Below are 20,770 nucleotides of genomic sequence, written 5' to 3'. Positions count from 1 at the left end.
CCCCCCGAACTGAACCACCCCATCTACTCACCTGAACAGCCCGCATCATGCATCAAGCATATACCACAACAGCACGCACATGAACCCAGAAAGCCCCCACCATCCTCAAAAACTAGGTACAGAGCACGCCACCACCATCACATGCACCCCCTCTTCCCTCACCAGCAGAGGACCCAAAACAACCAAGGCCCTAAATCTGAATAGCTAGATCCCTCCAGCAAACCCACCAACCCAATAAGCTAGATCATCGCTCCCCCCTCCCCAGTCACCCCTTCACCCATCCCTCGCACAAGCTCCACCCAACCCTTCCGCATCCACCCGGAGAACTATTCCGGAGAGTGGTGGGGGTTTAGTGGTCGATCATACGATCGTCCCCTAGGCTAAATTCCCGTTCGGAGAGCTCCGTCCAGTACCGTACCCACATGGCTACACGGGCTACACGGGCTACACGGGCTACACGGGCTACACGGGCTACACGGGCTACACGGGCCACACCCCCTGATGGTATGGTCTTTGTGCTCCGCCGTGTCTTACCTACGGGACTAGGGTGTTGGTCGTGGCGCTGGCGTTGGCAAGTCTATCGATAGTATGTATCGGTAATATGGGCCGATCGTGGTCGGGGTTATACTAAAGATAGAGGGGTGGGGCGATCGGCTTGCGTGATTTGCAACAATACTGCAGGGATGCTGGGTAGTGTGGCTCGAGGGGTGGGGTGGGGTGGAGTGGAGTTACGGTTGGGGTGAGGTTTGGTGCTTGTTTTCGCTAGGGTATGGGCGGGGGTTGGAAGGGGCTGGGTGCTTGTTGTATGGGGGCGGGGTTTGGAGAGTGGGTGTTTGGGGGGTGGTTGTTTGGGGAGATGTGGATTTAGATGGTAAGGGCTGTTTGTTACATTAGGTAAGTTCAATCTAGAGGATTATGCTATGTTCATGATCGAGGAATGGCTGATAGCGAAGAGCAGGAGGACGTCTGGCGAAGGGTGGTGACTTGGTGGTGGATAGACGTCTAGAAGAGATACCAGGATGCGAGAGCTGCGAGTCCGACGAGGGTGGCTATGTCTCTAGCTTGGGATTGAGGGATGTCGGCACTGTTGGGGGATTGGGTTTGTGCGGGTGCGGTGGATAGGGCTTTGGACGAGGAGAAGGTGGTGGTGGTGGAGACGGAGGAAGAGGGGAAGAGGGAGGATGAAGCGCTAGAGTCGGTGGACGTGATCGAGGCTGAATTGGTGATTGTTCCTGTCGCTGCGGACGTTGAGTCAGTCTGCGATGGTGTGCTGGATGAGGATGAAAGGGAAAATGGGAAGGCGGTGGTTGATTCCGAGGACGATTTGGTTTGTGCCAGTGTGGTGCGGGTCACGCTTGATGCGGTGGTGGTGGACGAAGTGAATATAGACGTCTTCGCGGCTGATATACTAGGTGTCGAGTCGCTCAAGGTGACGGTGCTGTAGGGGGTGTGGACGGTGATGCGGGTGGCTTCACCGGTACAGCCTCTGCGGATACCAGGTTAGCTCGATGCTTGTTGGCGGAGATGGGTGGTGAACGAGGCATACCCAATGAAGTTGTCACAGCATCCGATAAACACATTGCCGTCAAATTGGCACCGCGCGCCCAGATCGCATCCGACTGTTTTGTCAGTCAGTCGTTTATAAGAAGACTACGCATTGAGGGATGGGATCTTACATCCACCTTGGTCCAGACCACAACAGTTCCATGAGCACCCTTCACCACAGCAGCTGCCGACAATGCACTGGGTGCCGTCCGAACAGACTTCCCTCTTCGCAAGGCTGCTCGCCTCAGGCGGCGAGGTATTTCGTTTCAGGACAGCGGGCGAGAGGTTGGCGGTGGCCATGCATTGATGGAGAAATCCGAGTGTTGCGAGAGCAACAAGACCGTTGCTGGTGAACATAGCGGTAACAGTGCCAAGTGAACTCGAGGATTCCCTTGATTGAAGCTTAGGACACTCGCATGCCATGAATTCAGGTTGTTTAAGTGATGTCTATATAGCACTACAATGAGCCGCTGGCCTCCATGTCATACGGTGACCATGAGCCATCTCGTATTCCCATTCTTGGCACTGCTGATCAGTGTGTACACATGGTGGTTGGCTTCAACATTTGAGTTTCCGATCAATCTCCCCGCCTTTTCTCGAGTGCTCGATCATCGTCACTTTGGGTGTGGCCTGTGCCATGGCTTGACTTGACCCCATGAGATGGCCCTGGGTGACGGAGCATGTGGCTTGGGAAAGTGGGATGTGGTGTCTTGGGGAGAAATTGGGCGAAGAGTAGCCCGACTTTCTCGAAAGATTCAGCCATTGTGATCGGAGCCCAAGACCTGACTCACACCGTAGATTGACGGTAGGTGCACTGGTGGTGTTTGAATAGAGGGTGAGGCTTCCGCCGTCACTCCTTCTGGTCATCGTCCCATGACCGGTCCTTCGCAGTGGCATACTCTGGACCTGAGAGATCACCTAGACAAGATAGTTAGCGTTAAATATACAGCATTTAGTGGTACGAATCCATCTGCTCAGGTTCTTCTGATCTTCAAGTGTCCAATTGTGTGAACATACCTCACTAAGAATAGCTGGATCGCAGCGGAGATGGGTTTGGGTCTGCCCTTTAGTTTGAATAGTCAAGAAACCAGTGAGTGAGACAAGCGATGGCTTCGTAGTTTAGAGATGTCGTAGTGTAGAGGCAACATTATTGTCGTATTGACGGGTGCAGGGACAGCCAGGGGCATTTGCCAGGTCCACTGCTACCCTACCGATGAGTAGTACATGCTGCTCCGAAACGCTCAAGGGCAGGCAAGGTACTTCAGTTATCGCCAAGCGTGAACGATCCCGCTGTCCTCGGTGTTTTGGACCTATCATCCAGCTCGTTTGTGCTGCAACCTAAAACCGCCATTCCGGTGTCGGATCTCTGATCCCAGCTGACAAGCCGCCAGTGTCCCTGGGCCGCTCCGATCGTCCTGTAGCCCAACCCCGCATTTCGACACTTCCTGAAGCCGGGAAGTCGGTAGTATAGAGTTTGAGACTAGTCTCGCAGAGTCAAAGCGGGAGGTTGTTGAAGATTTCTGGATGCCTCGTCCAGGTGGATGCTAACAAGGTATGCGGGAGATGAATCATATGTCAAATGATCAATTGTGCTCCTCGTATCGCTCTCATCACAATGTGCTCAGCTATGACCACATAAGTATAGTCGGAGGATGCTGGTTCACGTTCACGGAGGAGATAACAAGCCATGGATCCGATCGACAATCGGTTCCCCGGACAGACTTATCGCCACCGCGTGCACTTGCCGGATTGGGATTAAGGATGATGCTGAGGAGTGTCACAGGCAGCTGCTATCTTTGGTTCGAGGGGGAGGCTCACGGGCCGGCTCTGCTGCAACCGTCGATTATGACAGTCGAGGTCGATAGATAGGGGCAAATCTGTCACTATCCAGAGTTCCCCAAGGGAATTGACGTATTTGTTTACTTCGGAAGAAGACTGCCGGAGGGGGTGATGTCATTTGAGTAACCATCGGGCAGGTTAATCGAGGGTGTAGACGAGATCCAGCAGTGTGATGCAATCTCCATCTATACAAACAATCTGTAATTCATACACTTTTGATATCGATCTGAATAGGAAGTATTTGATTCAAGCATTGAAATGTATGATAGTTCCGCAAGACAACGCAAGGGAGGATGGGGTCAAAAAAGCTACCAACCCCACTTGGGAAGTCCTGCCGAGCCTTAAGCACTTCCTTCCCAGGCCAAGCCTCTCTTTTCTCCCCCCCCGCAAATCCTTAAAAAAAAATTTCGCTTATCACCGACTTATCTTTTTTGTCCACTCACGAAGATTTGAGTTATGACCAATTACTCAATTCATTGATTATCTTCCCCTCCCAGACTCGATAACTCCTCTTCCATTGCCCATCTTGTTGTGCTGCCTGGCCCCAGAATGCTTGCGCCGTGAGGGGAAATAACCCGAGGACTGCCCTGCCTGCCTGCCACACTCTACTGCTGCACCTTTCCTTTGCTTGGTTCATATATCAAGCACCCCTCAGAAGATTGCTCACAGAGACTGTCTCTATCCAGTCAGCAGAAAATGGACAGTTGGATGAACTGCCTCTCCCTCGAATCCATTGCCCTATCTGTCGGTTGACAGCACTGTCCATCCAACCAACCCATCCATTGAATCCAACAATACCCATTTTCCTGCGAATCTCCCTCCCGTATGGACGTGGAAAACCCCGAAACCCTCAAACCGTTCCACTCGGACGATCAACATGCCCAAGATGCCAGCGACCTCGCCGCGATGGGCCATGACCAGGCCCTGTCGCGCAAATTCGATATCTGGAGCATGCTGTCGCTAGCCTTCTGCGTTCTAGGTGTGTGTGTGCTCTGCTTTCTTGCGTCACTTGTCACTTGGACAATGTGGCCGTCCGGTCCTTGTTTTTCCGCTTCCGACCCACTTGAAACTTAGCCGAGAGAGAGAACTAATTCTGAGGCACCAATCAGGCACCTATTCCACCTTTGCCCAGGATCTCGACAGTGGGCTTACCAATGGGGGTCCCATCTCCATCCTGTGGGGTCTTGTTCTGGTCACCGCATGTAATTTGTGCGTCGCCGTCTCCCTCGGGGAGCTGACCAGTAGTATGCCCACGGCCCTGGGCCAGGCCTACTGGGTCTTTCGACTCTGGGAGACCCCATTGGGTCGCTTTGCCTCGTACATGTGTGCGTGGATCAACACCTTCGGCTGGTGGACCCTGACCGCCTCGCAGGTGGCCTTCATGACCGAGTTCCTGCTGGGGATGAAGGTCCTGTTCGACAACTCGTGGAGCGGCGCTGGTACGGGTTGGCTGGAATTCGTCGTCTACATCGGATGCGTCCTGGTGCTGACGGTGATCAACATCCTGGGCTGCCGGAAGGAGAAGTTCCTGCCCTGGCTGAATAACTTTGTTGGAGTCTGGTTCACCGCGCTGTTTGTGATCCTCTCCCTCGCCCTGCTCATCTCCGTGGGCGTTAAGAAAGATCTTACCTTTCAGCCGGCCTCGTTTGTCTTTGGGAACTGGATGAATGAGACTGGATGGGACGACGGGGTGGTGTGGTTCATTGGCCTGGTGCAGGCGGCATACGGACTGACAGCTTTTGATGCGGTGATTCACATGGTGGAGGAGATTCCTGCGCCGCGCCGCAACGCTCCGCGCGTGATCTGGCTTTCGGTTCTGATGGGCGCGATCACCGGTTTCATTTTCATGGTGGTCTGTCTGTTCTCGATCCAGGACGTCGACAATGTTATCAACTCAGCGACCGGCCTGCCCTTCATGGAATTGATGCTGGAAACCGTGGGCTTGGAAGGCGGCGCCACCCTCTTGGCCTTGTTCATCTTCAACGGCCTCGGACAGGGCATCAGCATCCTCACTACCGCCTCTCGGCTAACCTGGGGCTTTGCCCGGGACGGTGGCCTCCCCTGGAGCGGGTATTTGATGCACGTTGACCCGGTGTGGAAGGTTCCCGCGCGGGCGCTGTGGTTCCAGGGCTTTTTGATTGCGCTGGTTGGGGTCCTGTACCTGTTCGCCGACACCGTCCTCCAAGCCATCCTGAGCGTCAGCACGATCGCGCTGACCATTTCGTACGGCCTTCCGATCGCCGCGCTGCTGATCGTCGGCCGCGACAAGCTCCCGCCCGGCGAGTTCCACCTCGGCCGCTGGGGCGCCCCCATCAACTACATCAGCGTCATCTACTGCATCGTGACCACGATCTTCTTCCTATTCCCGGGCGCCCCCAACCCGTCGGCCAGCGACATGAACTGGGCGATCGCGGTGTTCGGGGTCATGCTCGTGGTGGCGGTCGGGTTCTGGTTCCTCCAGGGCCGGCACACCTACCTCAAGACCGAGGACGCGATCGCGACCATGGTCCAGGCGCAGCGGATGGAGATCGAGGCCGAGCAGACAGAGAAGAAGACTTGATTTTCTGTTGATCGTTTGTAAATAGTGACCTAGACCCTCTTGCACATAATGTCTATATCTGGGTTGAATGTCTGTATCGAAATGACTATCTATATCGGATTGAATGTCTATATCAGAGCAAATGTCTATATCGGATTGAATGTCTATATCAGATCGAATGTCAATAATATCTTGGAATGAATGTCCTTCGACTCATAGGTTACCTGTCGTGGTATAGTACTCACTCCTTGATTCGAAGTAATTTTAGGGTAATTTGACTGGGCTGGTAGGGGAGGAGTGACACAGGCAGCAATAAATCGCTAGCGACTCACTGCGGGCAGGGATACCTACTTTCCACAAGGGTTTGAAGGTTGGAGCGGAAGGGTCGGGATGACGCTGTGCTTCAACATACGGGGTGAAATAGGGAGATTCTACCCCGCGGGTTCCAGTTCCCCCATGTGCGGTTGGTTATGTGGGTCGGAGGTGGATAGTTACGAATTCGTACCGGGTGTGGTGAGTTGAAAATGGAGCGCGTCATCGTCATCGCACCCCTCTTCAATTCGAGGAATCTAATCATCGAAGACCAGGCTCTCTATTGGATGTACACGGCTGAAAAAGGGGTAAAAATTATATACATAGAACAACGACTATCCAAAATACGTTGCGTCCAGCCGGACTTTTTGTGTCTATCTCTAGGTTATATGCGAAACCGGGGCCCGGCGCCCTGCGTCCGGATGTGGGCGACGTCGACGAGCCTCCCCAGAATGATATACTCGAGCTTCAGCTTGATGCTGTAGGCGAGGGCCTTGAAGGTGACCTGGAAGGTGAAGAAGCCGGCCCACTGGATGGCGACGACGGCGAGGTCCAGGAAGACGATGACGACGTTGACGAGCAGCAGCTGGGAGAGGAGGGCGCGCGACGAGGGGCTGCCGCTGTCCAGGCGGAGCAGGCGGGCGGTCGCGACGATGTACACGCCGGAGAGGAGCAGCTCCTGGACGCAGAACCAGGTGACCTGGATGCGTTCGATGACGCCGAACCCGAGCGAGACGGCCGGCGAGTCGGGGCGGGCGTTGGTCGCGAACTCCAGGGCGGTGGCGCAGCCGTGCAGCAGCACGCCGTCGATGATGATGAGGTAGAACAGCGCGCGCAGCAGGCGCCGGTTGTGCACGACCAGGTGCAGCCGCGACCACAGCACCAGCGACTGGCCGGTGACCATGCCGGCCCAGCCGAGGTCGGAGATGGCGATCTCCAGGTAGAAGTGCGTGGCGGTGATGTCGAACATCTTGAGCAGGTAGCCCAGCCCGAAGGGGAGGATGCTCACGGAGGCGACCAGGAGGCTCCAGAAGTAGGAGCCCGCGTACCGCTTGAAGGTGTTGAAGCACAGCACGAGCAGCTCCAGGGCGTTGCACCACGCCAGAGCGATGAGGATCGGGAACACATACTCCTCGACGTTCGGGTCCCCCAGGCGCCGCTCGAGGCCGGTGGTGTTGTTGTTGCTGGTGTTCCCAGGGATAAATTGGGGCATACGTGAGTGTTCAAGGCATGCAGAGGAGGTGAACGAGGGACTGTATGATTATTGTGTAAATTGGAGGAGGCGCTGCCTGCCTGCACGATTAGAGGGGTTAACGAAAGAAGGTGAAGTTGGAGAAAAATGTGCTCCCTCACTGCCCTGGGGGGAGGGGGATTGCAGGGGAGAGGAATCGAAGCCAAGGCGAACGCCCGCCTGAGTTAATCGCTAGTGGCCATGCATCGATTGGATGATAATTCAGGGACTACTTCAAGGAGTGCGTCATGGAGACCGAAAAAAGCAGTGATCGAAGTGAGTGCAATTGGTGGGAGATAGCAAGAACATCCACTCATGAGATTATGGACTGCCAATCGGTATTCTGTATGAAACGGGGATTTGTGACGCGGCTTGGTAAGCAGACTGTCTGCATTGGGCGTAGCATCAGAGCCACGTGATGACGCAGGAAGATAATGGCGGCTAACCAGTTTGGGCGAGTAAGCATGGCTTCAGGTTAAGACTCCAATTCTCCAATTCACTCCATCGTGATGGAGGCATCGCTTGTGCAACTACTCTACGGCACCTGACTTTATTCTAAATAGTCTCATGTAAAGATATTCAGAAGACCAACAGCGGAGACACTCAACACATACTGCAGGCTCGGAAGCATGAAGATTCTGTTACCCTCAAGTCCATGACACCAGGAGAGGCCTGGGACAACCCTCACTTTCATCATGTTACAAGCTTGTGCAACTTACTACAGGGAGAATATCTGCTGCTAGGCACTGTTCGCAAATGAAGTGTCCTCACAATGTTATTCATTCGGTGCGAGCTGCCGCAAATGGACATGCAGGTGCCCGCCGACTTGCCTGTTAAGCTGTCAGGGATGACGACCACAGCAACCGAGTTCAATGTCACTGAAAACTCATAGTGCAAGAGCAAACAACTTGTGATCGGAGTCTCTACGAACCAACCAACCAGGCTTGACGAGTTGGAGAAACGGCCATACTTACCGCAAACTGAAACTTCTTTTAGAGCTCTGGTGGGTGTACCAATCCATGCCATTGGTCACCTTGACCAGTCTTCCTGGCTTATGGTGAGAAACCCCGCTGACACTGCTGCCAACATATAGCTTAGTACGACGATGGTTGGCTATGGGAAAAACTGACGGAGCAGGCTGACGGTCTGTGCTGGATATGACATTTTCCGCAGCCAACTCCGCATTCGCGCTCCACCTTCTCCGCACGTCTGACCCCGGATCTCTCCCCCTCAAAATGCCAGCCTTTTCCCGGCGATTTGGAAGGGAATTGAGGATTCTTGATACTTTCTATCCGTGGACCACGGTCCAAAAGCGAGCCAAGGAACACAGAAACACCCATCCGCATCATGGCTCCTCAGTTTCGCGCAGAGCAGATAGGTTCTCTGCTCCGGCCTGATGGACTCGTTGCTGCACGCGCTGCCGCCGGACAGCTCGTGTCGTACACCACAGAACCGGTCCCTGACGCCCTCAGAAAAACTACAGAGGATGCGATCGCCCGAGCGGTCGGGCAGCAACTGCAGCGGAAGGTGCGACCCATCATGTCCGGAGAATACGAGCGAACCATCTACTATTCTGGATTCTTCGAACGCCTCCACGGCTTCAAGATTGTCCCGGACGTGCCTGTCCCCGCGGGACTACGAAATGGACTTCCCGTGGTGAACATCATGATCCGCAACGGGATGACAGCCCGGGAAGCAGTAATCGCAGTCGACAAAATCCGCTACGTGGAGAGTCCGTACCTCGCGGACTGGGAGTACCTGCGGAGCCTTGTGCCCCCGGCAGAATGGAAAGAGTGCAAGATTACCATCCCTCCCATCACTTGGCAGCACTTGCAACTGCGCGCCGGCACTGCCTTCACCGACCGTAGCCCCTACACGACTGACAAAGAGTACTTTGCCGATCTGGCCCAAGCGTACGTCCAGGAGCTGCAGACGTTGTATGATGCAGGCCTGCGGTCGATCCAGGTGGACGACCCCCAGCTGCTGTATTTCGTGACGGACGAGTTCCGCTCGGGCTGCCACGCAGACGGCATCGACCCGGACGAGCTGCTCGACTTATACATCTGGGCACACAACCAGTGTCTGGTGGGTCGACCAGCGGACCTGCACGTGGGCATCCATCTCTGTCGGGGCAATATGCCCGGCTCAACCCACATCATCAGCGGGTCGTACGAGCGGATTGCGCGGCGCCTGTTCACGGGACTGGACTTCGACACCTTTTATCTCGAGTACGACACGGAGCGAGCGGGAGACTTCCAGCCGCTGCGGTACCTGCCCGTGGGCAAGAACGTGGTGCTGGGCGTTGTCTCGACCAAGAGTCCGGAGATGGAGTCTCTTGACGAGCTCGAGGCCCGCGTGTATGCGGCAGCGGACGTGATTGCTCAGGGCCAGGGCCGTAGTCGACGAGAGGTCCTCGACACCACATTAGGGGTGAGTCCGCAGTGCGGGTTCTCGAGCGTCGGCCGCGGTCGGGGCATTGGGATGACGGAAGAGAAGATGTGGGAAAAGCTGCAGCTGGTGCAGATTCTGGCCGAGAGGATTTGGGAACGGACCGTTGGGGTTCCGTGAATAGTCAGTCCTGCAGGTCCGCTGTCCCGTGCATGCAGGAATTGTGAACCGGCCAGGAAAGCCCATGTGCGCAAACAATGAAGCATTGATGGATCGGTGGGTGGTGCGGCAGGACCCACTTGCCGCCCTTCCATATTGTACTGAGTACGGAGTAGACAGCTTGGTCATTTTATCTCCGTTCCGTAGCTTGATTATGCGTAGTTTCTCCTCTAGGTAAACATTATAGCCGAGGAATCGCCCTGCACGTGGCTGCACTGGTTGGTGACAGGCAGCATCCTCGGCGATCGACATGTCGACCTGCTGTTCCTGGCCTCGGATGCAGAGGGGAAAGATTGACCGTTGAGCTGCCCAAACTTGGCTTTCGAGTGGAGAGCTCGGCTATTCTTCCATGGAAGTTCCTGGCATAATGTAGCGATAGCACCCCAGCTATATAGACCCGGCCCTCGTGCCCTATTGTAGACAGTTTTTTCTGTGTAGCCCACAGTCCGCGATCATGCATTTCCCCGTCGCTGCCCTCACGCTCCTGCCTCTCTCCGCCCACGCCATCAACATTATCTCGTCGAATGATGATGGTTGGGCGGAGATCAACATCCGGCAGCTCTACGACTCCCTCACCGAGGCAGGCCATTCGGTGGTGATCTCCGCCCCGGCTGAGAACGAGAGCGGCACTGGTACGTATAGCATCCCCCCCCCCACCCCCCCCCGCCAACAAGCCCACAGCAGCAGCAGAAATACCCGCATACTTCAAACCCCTCGAGCTGTTCCTACAGAGCTAACTCAAGGACATAAAATAAAAGGCTCCGATGACGGCACCCCGACTGTCCTAACCTCCGCCTGCGAATTCGACAGCTGCCCGGCCGGCAGCCCGGCCTACGGCTCGAACGCGACACAACCGCGCTTCAACTACGTCAACTCCTACCCGGTCACGTCGATCAAATACGGGATCAACACGCTGGCCTCGACCTTCTTCTCCGGCGCCGCCCCGGACCTCGCCGTGACGGGGCCCAACGTGGGCTCCAACCTCGGGTGGGAGGTGTTTTTCTCTGGGACTGTCGGCGCGGCCACCTACGCGGCCAACACGGCGGGGATCCCCGCGGTCGCGTTCTCGGGCGCCACGGGCGCGCAGACGGCGTGGAACGTCTCGGCCGTGCCCCTGTACAGCCAGGTGTACGCGGCGCTGGCGACCAAGTTGACGGATCAGCTGATCGCGGGCGGTGCGCCGTACCTCCCGGACAATGTGTGGTTGAATGTGAACTTCGGGGCGGTGACGGACGGGGGTAGCTGCGCGTCGGCGGACGAGTTTAGCTTTGTGTTGTCGCGGATCCATACGGCGTTGCCGTTGATTACGGCCGATGATGTTGAGACGTGCGGGTCGACGCGGTTGCCGACGGAGACTTCTGTGGTGGACTCGGATGGGTGCTATGTTAGTGTTTCGGTGGGGTTGGCGAGCGATAAGCTCGATGCGAATGCCACGGTGCAGGGTGTGGTGTTGGAGAAGTTGGGGGATTTGTTGACTTGTTTGTAACTTGTAAGAGGGTAGGGGGTTGTGGGTAGCGGAGGGGTGGAAATGGGCGGTTGGGTGTTTGTGACGCCATGGGTTGGCTGGCATTTGGATGGATCTAGAAGTATTCGAATGATACTCCCGCGTTTGTGCAGTCATGTTGGAAAGCGGGTAATGACATCTCGTCCACGGTGTTTCTCGGGAGCTGGATTTGGTTTAGGTTGGGGAAGGTATCGCGGGCTGTGGTGACAAGGATCGTGAGCTCCGTAAGTAGATCTGTATAGCGGCTTTCCACGATGTTGAGGATGCAAAGACGCCGGAGGGGTTTCGGGAGCCGGTCCGCGAGAATGCCTCGAGCAGAAGCTCCATCCACCGCCGGTAAGAGGTTGGCGTGTCGCAGCGACACCTCTTCGAGGACTTCGAAGTCGCGCAGCGAGTCCACGGGCGCATTGCAATGATCTAGGTTCCGCTCGTCCTCGGTGAGCCAATAGATGTCCTCATAGTACAGTTCTAACGGCCCGGGGGCGTTCAGCAAGGCGTGGTATACTTGGTCGTACTCGATGTGCAGACTCCTCAAGGTTCTCCTGAACGGAAGAAGGTTCCGGATAAAGCGCGCTGGGTTGAACGGCACCCCGAACCGGATCTCGGGGTAACCGACGAAGATGCAGGGGATTCGCACCGAGATACGCTCCAGGTCTGTGCAGTCTGCGAGCCAGGTGAGCGTGCCACGCGAGTGCTTCAAGGATCGAATGACGATCTCCTTAACCGGGCAACGGGCGCAGCTGGCCTCCCGCCGCCATTCCAGAGGATCATCCCGTCCTCGCCCATCCCACAGCTGGCTGATATCCACGGATTCCACGGCGGGCAAGTAGAAGAAGGGGGTCAGGACTTCTTCGAGCTCAAACCCCTGCTCGCAGTCTCGCACGGCAATTTGCCGCAGCAGAGGGTAAGGAGGCTCCTCATGGAACGGCCGCTGCTGTTTTGCGGCTCTGTATAGAAGATCGCATATCGCGCTGTTGTTGTAGAGACCAATAAACTCTATACTCTCGAGACGCGTCAACCGGACGAGCAGCACACCCAGCCAGAAGCACCATTCGCTGCCTCTCAACCCTTTACCCCACCAATCACGTCTGCGCTTGTCTTTGAGATCGAACATCTCACTCTGGACATCCTGAATGAAAGCCTGGAGTCCGGGTACCTTTGTCTCGTCTAGCTGAGGTAAAGGCTGAGGACGGTGGTGACGGATGATCGGGAGATGCATCTCTGCATGGCGAACATGACGGGCTATCTCAGGATATCGCCACATGCGCATGACCAGAGAGATATAGCTGTCCGACAAAGGCGAGACCAGGCGGATTTTCGTGTAGAGTAGCGGTTGAAGGACGTCGTATAAGCGCCGACAGCATCGGATCAGGGAACATAGTGTATGCTTTTCGATGAGCTGGCCAATGGAGAGAATGAGCTCGGCTGGTAGACGGTCCATTGCGCTGGAGGCAATGAGGGGTCCTCTAACCCTCTACCTAGTAGAAAATGTTTAGGATGGCAATGAGCGAGAGAATGTGAGGCGATCGACCTCTCATGCGGGGTTCCCGCCGCTTTTACAAGGGACCGCGCCTGGTGGGGCAAAACACACAGTAAACACACCCAAAAATAGAGGCAGGCGTCAGGCTCCGCGCCGTAGTTTTGCCGGCGCCTGCCGCTTCTGCCAGATTCGGTGAGCGACATCTCCCACTGGGCACCTATTGCACTGGGCAAGACACAGCTCCTGGCTCTGAAACTGGCATTCTGGAGATCTCACCGCAGAGGTACCTTCGGGGGTTCCATACACGACGTATAAACCGATCTTGTTCGATGTTGATAGTGCATTTGAGTCCCACCAGCGGCTGTCCATCTGTTTGCCCCACAACAAACGGTCTAGCCATCAGCAACAATCAATCCATTGATGTGTTGGAGGCAGATGGTGAGCCGTGGAAAGCTTCATGCGGGAATTGCATCATAAATCAGCTTTGTTTGACTGGATGCTGTGTGTCTCAGCCAGTGGCCTATCACTCCTGTGGACATGGTTGAGATATGTGACATTTACAAGGCCGAAGTGATCACTTGCAAACAGCCTGATGAAGCTTCTGATTGCTAGTCATGGCTTCTCCTCTCAGTGTTTCAGGCTGACAAGAACATGCGAGGCCACTGAGCAGTGGCGTTTGCAGACACCAAAACTGGATTACGACCTAGCCCATTTGATCTTCCGTCGCCTGAACTTCCATGCTCCAGCAACTAGACTGAAACTGACAGTGGGATATGGGAGGGGTCTGCTTTTGCTGCCAGGTGAAATTTATCATTGCTGATCTGTTTTCTACCAGATCTCCAGGTTCATTAATACTTCCTTCTTGCTCACTAACATCTCTCATCTCCACATTGTCAAGCCAACTCGCACGACCGAGAAAAACCCGTCGTTCAAACAGTAAGACCCCGACGCCGACGGAGTAGCTGATGAACAACCAGACTGACCGTACACAGTGATGGGAACCATGAATGAATCCTATATTCTAGTGCCTGGCTTTGACTACCACTGGTCATATGCAACGAACCCGGGAAATATCGTCGCTGACTGGCGAGAACCAACTAAGATCCTCAGCAGCCCCACAGAGCCTCCCATCCTCGTATTACGCACGGACGTCGAGGGCATGTTGAAGAGTGACCACGACCTTACCACACTCCATGGGCAAATTTGGACGAGATTCCTGCGCTTCGCCGATACCGCTGTCGGTGGTGGAAGCACTCTGCTTGACCCTGCGAATTACTCCTACGACCGGCTGGACAGCATCCAATTACAGCATTACCCTACTAATGAGGAGGCCACGGAGCGCAGCTTACACCCGGAAGTACAGAGTGTGATGCGAAGCGGGTTTGGCCGGACGTCGGTGTTCATGATCACGGGCATCAAGATTGCCTTCGGATTCAAGATGAGAAAGCCTTCTCTCGAGCGCCGGGAGACGAAGGCGACTATAACAGCACGCCTTCTTGGCACGGAAGCAAACTCGGGCTCTGAGGCTGAGGCGATCGTTGGTCGGAATGAGGAGTGGCAAGCTCCCGTCGACCTCATTTACGCCTACGAGGTTAGCACGATCCACTTCGAGGAGTGCCTGTCTGGGCCCTGCCAGATTCATCCCCACGTTCCGAGGGCTGGAGCCAGCTTGATGCATGATAAGGAGGGGAAACAGAGGGCTGAGACAGCGGACGACTGCGCGGCGTACCTGGAGAACTTGCGGGAGAGAGCAGCAGATGTGTTCTGGGCAGAGCAGGAGGGCTTGCGGGACATGGCAGGAGAAACGGATGTAGAGGTTGTAGAGTTGACGGACGGAGCAGAGAAGTGCGACGTGGTCATGTTCAACACCGTCTAGGTTGTCTGGATCCAACTATTCGCTTGTCTATTGCGCTGACCAGGGGTTCTCTCAGCGTGATATTCATTTCCTTCCTGCCTTGACTAAAATGGATTAGTCTCCATATAAACGAAATTGCCATTACAACACTGGAAGATCAGGAGTGAGGAATTACAGTCTTCCACTAGGTAGGAACCACACAGACCTCCAGATCCTCAGCCCAACGAGCCCCGTCCCGAACCATCAACCCCGAAACCACCCCGGCAACCTCAACACCCCCCCTCCAACGGCACCTCCGACCTCAACCCAATCTGCGTCTCCAGATGCTTCATGCGCACCGTAATCAACCCCATTACATTCGAAATCACCGGCTTCATACTGCGCCACCCGATCATCTTCTGCGCCAGGGGAGTCATACTCTCCACCACCGGCCGCGGCACCGTGACATGCGTCTCATACGGCGCTAGCTGACAGCTGCCCACGGACAGCAACAACAAGCGTCGATGATCGGGGTTCTCCACACCGTGCGCCGCACCCCCATGCTTCGTCGTCCGATACAGCACCAACGCGTCCCCCGGCCGAAGCACCGCCCGCACCGTCTGCTCATCCTTCCCACGCTGGCCCTTCGGCCACCGATGACTGCCCAAGATCACCCGCGTCGCGCCATTCGCCTCCGTGAACTCATTCACCGCCGTGATGATACTGAACACCGGCGACGGGGCGTCATCCCGTAGATACTGCAGGATCGGGTGCGTGCCGTGGTCGTTGTGCAGTTCTTGGGTGGGATTGCCCGGCATCATCTCCATGGCCATCCCGTTCAGGAGCCAGTAGTCCCCGTGCGGGGCGAAGACCTCCTCGCACAGGCCGTGTAGGACGGGGTTGTTGAGGATCTCGTGCCGGAAGGTTGGGCACGTGGCTGTCAGGTCGTTGATCCATTTGGTCGTGGTGGGTACCGGCATCTGTTCTTGGTTCATTTGGCCCCCCGTGGTCGTGGCGGAGCGGTGCGAGAGTTCTTGGTCGAATTTCGCGATGGTGGGTGCCGGGAGGAAGTTCTCGATTATGGCGGCCCCGTCGTCGCAGACGACGTGCCAGAGGGTTTAGGGCGGGGTGGTTGCGGGGAAGCGCCGGATTGGGGGTTTGGTGGGGGTTTCGGTGGTTGTCATGGTTTTTGTGGAGGATTGCTCGGGATTGAGATGAGGCGATTGTATTTGGTTTCTGGGATGGCTTTGGAGCGATGATGTGGGTTGAGGATGGTGAGTGAGGATGTGTTGTGCCTTTTTGTACCGATGTCTGACGGTGTTGGGAGAGTGACCGTGATCGCCACGCAATGGCGAGGTGTCTTCATCACCTACCTTGGGCAAAGCCAGCAACTGTATGAGGGGCATCTTTCGACAATCAGTGATGGGATCGTCTCATCAAAGCCCCTCTAGGACGTTGCGTGTTGCCCACTGCATCGAAGCCAAGGTAGCAGACATCCCGATGTCATCATCTTTTGCCAATCGGTGGGGACATGTCTCCTCTCTGTGCGAGGCAAACGTGTGATATTGACCGCATGACCGTGAATGCAGTCAATAATCCAATAGTCGCACTGCATGTTGCTGCCTACTGTGCGTCATGACTGTCTGTCCCAGACGCCTCACCTTTCGTCACATCCGGCCGGACATGCCGGGAGCTACAATGTGGCACGGATGTATCACCTAGACATGCATCGAGGACGTGGATATGTGACAGGTTTGGGCTATGTGGGACTTAACGAGCGGAACTATCAACCTGGGCGTGGCGGGCGGTGGGCAGCTGAAAACATCGTAGCCAGAGAATGCATGGTATGTATTACCTATGGAGTACTGAACTAAGATGGTCATCATGCCTTCAGCGGCATTGCCTCGGCTAGAATCTTCTGCTCATCCTTCTCCACCGCGTCCCACGCCTTCTCGACCATTTTCTTACGCGTCTCATTTCGGATTACCACCGACGCCGGGAAAGAAGGCACCTGATTGAAGGCCGATCCCCCGCCACGGGGCTGCATCAGCTCATCCAGATCCAGCTCCACCTTCTCGCCATTCTCATACGCATGGCCAAAGTCGTAGACCTAGAAGAGGCGCGCAGTGTTGATGAACAAGTGCTCGCGGGCCAGATGTTGGCCGGGACATCCGCGCAGCCCAAAGCCGAAAATGACATGGGGCAGATTGGGGTTGTCTATCCAGCGCTGCGGACGGAACGTGAAAGGATCGTCATAGACATTCTCATCGTGGTCCATGGCCCACTGGTTCAGCACCAGTGTCGCCCCCTTCGGCAGCAAGTAGCCGTTGTACTCGATATCGCTGCTAATGGCGCGCGGCGCCCCCAGCGGCGAGAAGGCGTGCCACCGCAGCGCCTCATAGACGAACGCCATTACCCAGGGAATGCGGTCTCTATGCTCCCAGTCCGGCAGCCGGTCGGGATCGACCACCGCATCAATCTCCCGCTGCAGGCGGCACATCTCCTCGGGATGAAAGATGGCCGCCAACACGATGATGCGCAGGATCTCGTATGGGGTCAGCGAGGCCTGGTAAGTCGAGCCGATGCAGAACGAAAGCTCCAGCTCGCTCATCCCCTTCGCCTCGGGCCGGGATACATACTCCTTCGCCCAGTTCCATGTCGGCGTTCTAAGTCCATCGCGGAACCGCTTCACATAGATGTTCGCCAGACGCTCCCCGACGTCGTCCAGCTGCTTGAGGAATTTGTCATTCCCCGGTAGGTATTTCAAGATAGGGAAGAACTCGCGCAGCATGGCGGTGCCCGCGAACATGGACTCGGAGATCCCGCCCAGCTGCGCCACCGCGCGGTCAATATCTAGAATCTCGGCTGTCTCCTCGGGGAAGCGGTGCCCATAGGCGATGCCCAGGAATAGGCTCGCGGCCTGCCGGCGCACGCACTCGGTGAAGTGGTCCCCCTTGGTCAGCAGCTCATGTAGGAGCTGCTTGGACTCCAGGTCGTTGATGCCCCGGTACTTCACCGCCATGGTGGGTTTGAGCACGGCGCCGCGGAGGGCGCGGTGCGTCAGCCACTTCTCGCCGTAGGGGAGGGCCGGGGTGGTGAAGCCGTGCAGCGCGCGCTCGAGCACGAGTAGCTGCGGGCGGCTGCTGAAGACGGCGTTGTGTTTGGCCAGAAAGGTCTCGACCATGTGGTGCGAGGAGACGATAATGGTGATGTTGCCCCCGTTGTTGACCGTCATGATCGGGCCGTATCGGTCGGACCATTGTTTGTAGACTTCCCATGCCTTCTGGCGGGGCGCTTGATGGAGGTTGCCGATGATTGGGAGGCCTTTGGGGCCTGGAGGGAGGGGTAGTTGGGACTTCTTGACGGTTGGGGTCAGATGGTAGTAGGATAGGAGGAGCAAGATGGTGATGCAAAAGAGGAGCGCGATACCGGTTGGTGTCAACGCAGTGAGGGAGATTGGCAAGGCCATTGTGATGTTTTCGTGGTTTTTGGCCGGGTGGTGAGTCTCACCCAGCGCAGTTGACAACTTTGAGATGAACACGGAGGTGAGAGGGAGGGTGGAGGTGTTGGCGACTTTGCGGATCTGCGAGTACGGCGCATAAAGTCCCCTGCCCTGAAATCTAGCGATGATGTACGAGGAGGCTTTCGCATCAATATTTGTCAGACCTGTGTATGTGATAGACAAACTTGGTTGCTTGTGCTACTGCCCCCTGCCCCCTGCTGCTGCAGCAGATGTTGCATCACAGACAATTCAATCACATTCCTCAATCGACTCGGTGTTTGGTGGTGATTGTTGACTTCAGCTCAGATGCTGGGGCTGAAGTCCCCGATCTCCTCAGCCAGCCTCCACTGATGATCATTTCCGATTTCTCCGATATAGAAGTCACAGCACGTTCTTCCTGTGCACCCTGTCATACCTTTAATGAGAACTGTTGATATTAGCTGCAGATCATGCGGGGAACCTGGGATCTGCATGTGGCTCTTGCCACCACCAAACCTGTTTGTTCAGGATGTTTGTGTGATCTCCATCGATGGAGGCCGTCTACGCTACACAAATAGTTCCGTCTCCGCGGTATGATGGCAATAGCCCGGGTGATCGACAGCGATCGAGAACGATCGATTCAACCCAATCTTATCAAGTGTGTAATTTTCAATTCGCCAATACACACGCCTATTTGTTACCATGACTGCTGGTGAAAGGATAAGTAGTTGTAGCTCACAGCAGAGACACACAAGGAGACACACACAGACACCCCCACAGACACACCAGCTTGTTGCAAATCACATTCCCTGTCACTACGCAAGATGACTGTCCTCGAAGAATCCCTCCAGCAGAGTCCGTTCGAGACTCTGTTCAAGGAGCTCAACTTCAAGAGCGAACACGAAAAGCTCTGGTGGGAGAAGTCCGGGTTGATGCTAGCGAGAGTGCTGTCGTCTGCCAGCTATACCCGTGACGAGCAGCTCCAGTACCTCGAATTCTTTGCACAGTCTCTGCTCCCTCTTCTGGGCCCTTATCCGCAATTCTTCCGCAGTTCCATCACGCGGAGTGGTCTTCCTCTCGAGCTGAGCATCAATTACCAGCAACAGGAGAAGCCACTGGTGGTGCGCATTGGGTTTGAGCCGCTCAATGCCCTCTCCGGCACCCCCCAGGATCCATTCAACTGCCTCCCCGCTTCAGAGCTCCTGTCCTCGCTCGCCCAACTGCGGATCCCGGGCTATGACGAACAGATCTGGCACCAAGTCATCCAGGACCACACGGTGAGCCAGGCTGAGCGGGAAGCCCTGCAGGGCATCAACCTCGAGGCGGGCTACATCCGATCCCAGACCGCGTTTGGCTTCGACCTGACGAGGGAGGGCAAGATCGCGGTGAAAGGCTACAGCTTCCCCGCCCTGAAGTGCAAAGTCACCGGTCAATCCATGGCCCAGCTGATGGCCACCACGATGGTCAACCTGACCCCTCTCATCGACTGCTCCCCGGCATTCGCCACGGTGGATGACTACTTGCGCGAGGTTGGCTACGATGACCGGTCGTTCTTCTCCTGGGACTTCGTCGACCCGGCCCGCTCCCGCCTGAAGCTCTATACCGGCTCCAACAGCGTGACGTGGGAGAAGCTGGCCGAAGTCTGGACCCTGGGCAACCGCGTCCAATCTCCGACGGTGGCCCGCGGGCTGGAATACCTGCGGCAGCTGTGGGACCGGATGCAGCTGGCCGCCGGGGAGAGGGAGATCGTGGTGGCCTTCGACGACCGGCAGAGCACCGCCAAGGCAACCCCGTTGCTCTGGAACTACGAGATGCGCGCGGGCGATCCCACCCCGTTGACCAAGCTGTATTTCCCCGTGCATGGGGAGAGTGACTGGAAGGTGATCACCGCGGTGGGCGACTTTTTGTGTCATATTGGGCTGGAGCGCCATGGTAAGGGTTATGTGGAGAAGGTCAAGTCATACTAGTAAGTGCTTTTGGTCCTTTCACTCGGATGTCTTAACTAACGGTTAGTTCGACTTCAAGTCCTGGGATTGATCTCACTACAACGGATCGGTTTACCTCGTGGGTTTCGTTTGCCTACACCGAGAAGACCGGGGTGTACCTCAGTACTTATTACCATTCCTCTACGGATAATCCTTGGAAGATGACGGTCGAAGAGGAGGAACATGCTTAGCTGTTAGAGACTTATTGAGTCCGCCACAGAGCGAATTGTCTTAGTCTCTTCGCATATCAAGCCCATCTGAATAGACACAGCTTTCAGCTAAGAAATCACATACTCTAAAATCAGTCTAATTCACATAACATATTCATCCAACGTCACACCAAACCAGCGATAAAAAATACTCAACTACAAGCCCCACTGGCCTCACATCCAGGGTAGGTAGGTAAGGAACAA

The 20,770-nt window shown here is 55.8% G+C and overlaps 10 protein-coding genes across 10 annotated transcripts; 5 read left to right on the top strand and 5 right to left on the bottom strand.

Moving 5' to 3' along the window:
- Positions 1-1,372: 1,372 nt before the first annotated feature.
- On the bottom strand, positions 1,373-2,362 carry BO86DRAFT_392901 (putative GPI anchored protein). Its single transcript, XM_025672911.1, has one exon. It carries the CDS (start codon positions 1,900-1,902, stop codon positions 1,651-1,653), a length of 252 nt encoding a protein of 83 aa, XP_025523078.1. The 5' UTR covers positions 1,903-2,362; the 3' UTR covers positions 1,373-1,650.
- Positions 2,363-3,810: 1,448 nt separating this feature from the next.
- On the top strand, positions 3,811-6,085 carry BO86DRAFT_347983 (putative amino acid permease family protein). Its single transcript, XM_025669295.1, has 2 exons — positions 3,811-4,363; positions 4,494-6,085. The coding sequence occupies exons 1-2, from the start codon at positions 4,210-4,212 to the stop codon at positions 5,942-5,944; spliced, it is 1,605 nt and encodes a 534-aa protein (XP_025523077.1). The 5' UTR covers positions 3,811-4,209; the 3' UTR covers positions 5,945-6,085.
- Positions 6,086-6,506: 421 nt separating this feature from the next.
- On the bottom strand, positions 6,507-7,692 carry BO86DRAFT_392898 (uncharacterized protein). The gene has a single exon (XM_025672910.1). It carries the CDS (start codon positions 7,446-7,448, stop codon positions 6,621-6,623), a length of 828 nt encoding a protein of 275 aa, XP_025523076.1. The 5' UTR covers positions 7,449-7,692; the 3' UTR covers positions 6,507-6,620.
- A 1,434-nt stretch (positions 7,693-9,126) lies between these two features.
- On the top strand, positions 9,127-10,053 carry BO86DRAFT_392897 (cobalamin-independent methionine synthase II family protein). The gene has a single exon (XM_025672909.1). It carries the CDS (start codon positions 9,132-9,134, stop codon positions 10,032-10,034), a length of 903 nt encoding a protein of 300 aa, XP_025523075.1. The 5' UTR covers positions 9,127-9,131; the 3' UTR covers positions 10,035-10,053.
- Positions 10,054-10,527: 474 nt separating this feature from the next.
- On the top strand, positions 10,528-11,559 carry BO86DRAFT_323974 (5'/3'-nucleotidase SurE; the record flags this gene model as incomplete). Its single annotated transcript, XM_025668452.1, has 2 exons — positions 10,528-10,705; positions 10,817-11,559. The coding sequence occupies 2 exons, from the start codon at positions 10,528-10,530 to the stop codon at positions 11,557-11,559; spliced, it is 921 nt and encodes a 306-aa protein (XP_025523074.1).
- Positions 11,560-11,600: 41 nt separating this feature from the next.
- Positions 11,601-13,120, bottom strand: BO86DRAFT_226677 (uncharacterized protein). Its single transcript, XM_025666966.1, has one exon. It carries the CDS (start codon positions 13,016-13,018, stop codon positions 11,654-11,656), a length of 1,365 nt encoding a protein of 454 aa, XP_025523073.1. The 5' UTR covers positions 13,019-13,120; the 3' UTR covers positions 11,601-11,653.
- A 596-nt stretch (positions 13,121-13,716) lies between these two features.
- BO86DRAFT_226664 (uncharacterized protein) lies at positions 13,717-15,057 on the top strand. Its single transcript, XM_025666965.1, has 2 exons — positions 13,717-13,993; positions 14,050-15,057. Exons 1-2 carry the CDS (start codon positions 13,831-13,833, stop codon positions 14,931-14,933), a joined length of 1,047 nt encoding a protein of 348 aa, XP_025523072.1. The 5' UTR covers positions 13,717-13,830; the 3' UTR covers positions 14,934-15,057.
- Positions 15,058-15,181: 124 nt separating this feature from the next.
- ftmF (2-oxoglutarate dependent dioxygenase ftmF) lies at positions 15,182-16,009 on the bottom strand (the record flags this gene model as incomplete). Its single annotated transcript, XM_025668449.1, has 1 exon — positions 15,182-16,009. A coding segment is annotated over one exon (828 nt), but the record flags the coding sequence as incomplete, so codon positions are not given.
- Positions 16,010-16,883: 874 nt separating this feature from the next.
- Positions 16,884-18,492, bottom strand: ftmE (cytochrome P450 monooxygenase ftmE). Its single transcript, XM_025666964.1, has one exon. It carries the CDS (start codon positions 18,358-18,360, stop codon positions 17,002-17,004), a length of 1,359 nt encoding a protein of 452 aa, XP_025523070.1. The 5' UTR covers positions 18,361-18,492; the 3' UTR covers positions 16,884-17,001.
- Positions 18,493-19,196: 704 nt separating this feature from the next.
- BO86DRAFT_323972 (putative tryptophan dimethylallyltransferase) lies at positions 19,197-20,548 on the top strand (the record flags this gene model as incomplete). The annotated part of the gene is made up of 2 exons (XM_025668451.1): positions 19,197-20,338; positions 20,398-20,548. 2 exons carry the CDS (start codon positions 19,197-19,199, stop codon positions 20,546-20,548), a joined length of 1,293 nt encoding a protein of 430 aa, XP_025523069.1.
- Positions 20,549-20,770: the final 222 nt, after the last annotated feature.

Source organism: Aspergillus japonicus (assembly GCF_003184785.1).
Source record: "Aspergillus japonicus CBS 114.51 unplaced genomic scaffold BO86scaffold_79, whole genome shotgun sequence".
In the NCBI taxonomy this organism is placed as follows: domain Eukaryota; kingdom Fungi; phylum Ascomycota; class Eurotiomycetes; order Eurotiales; family Aspergillaceae; genus Aspergillus; species Aspergillus japonicus.
Note: the sequence above shows the minus strand (reverse complement) of the source record. Positions and strands in the feature narration are given on the sequence as shown.

Coding starts and splice junctions, on each gene's coding strand:
- BO86DRAFT_392897 (XM_025672909.1), top strand. CDS start 9,132: ATGATCCGCAACGGGATGACAGCCCGGGAAGCAGTAATCGCAGTCGAC.
- BO86DRAFT_226664 (XM_025666965.1), top strand. CDS start 13,831: ATGGGAGGGGTCTGCTTTTGCTGCCAGGTGAAATTTATCATTGCTGAT. Junction 13,994..14,049: donor AAAAACCCGTCGTTCAAACA/GTAAGACCCCGA, acceptor GACCGTACACAG/TGATGGGAACCATGAATGAA.
- BO86DRAFT_392898 (XM_025672910.1), bottom strand. CDS start 7,448: ATGCCCCAATTTATCCCTGGGAACACCAGCAACAACAACACCACCGGC.
- BO86DRAFT_226677 (XM_025666966.1), bottom strand. CDS start 13,018: ATGGACCGTCTACCAGCCGAGCTCATTCTCTCCATTGGCCAGCTCATC.
- BO86DRAFT_347983 (XM_025669295.1), top strand. CDS start 4,210: ATGGACGTGGAAAACCCCGAAACCCTCAAACCGTTCCACTCGGACGAT. Junction 4,364..4,493: donor GCTAGCCTTCTGCGTTCTAG/GTGTGTGTGTGC, acceptor GGCACCAATCAG/GCACCTATTCCACCTTTGCC.
- BO86DRAFT_392901 (XM_025672911.1), bottom strand. CDS start 1,902: ATGTTCACCAGCAACGGTCTTGTTGCTCTCGCAACACTCGGATTTCTC.
- ftmE (XM_025666964.1), bottom strand. CDS start 18,360: ATGGCCTTGCCAATCTCCCTCACTGCGTTGACACCAACCGGTATCGCG.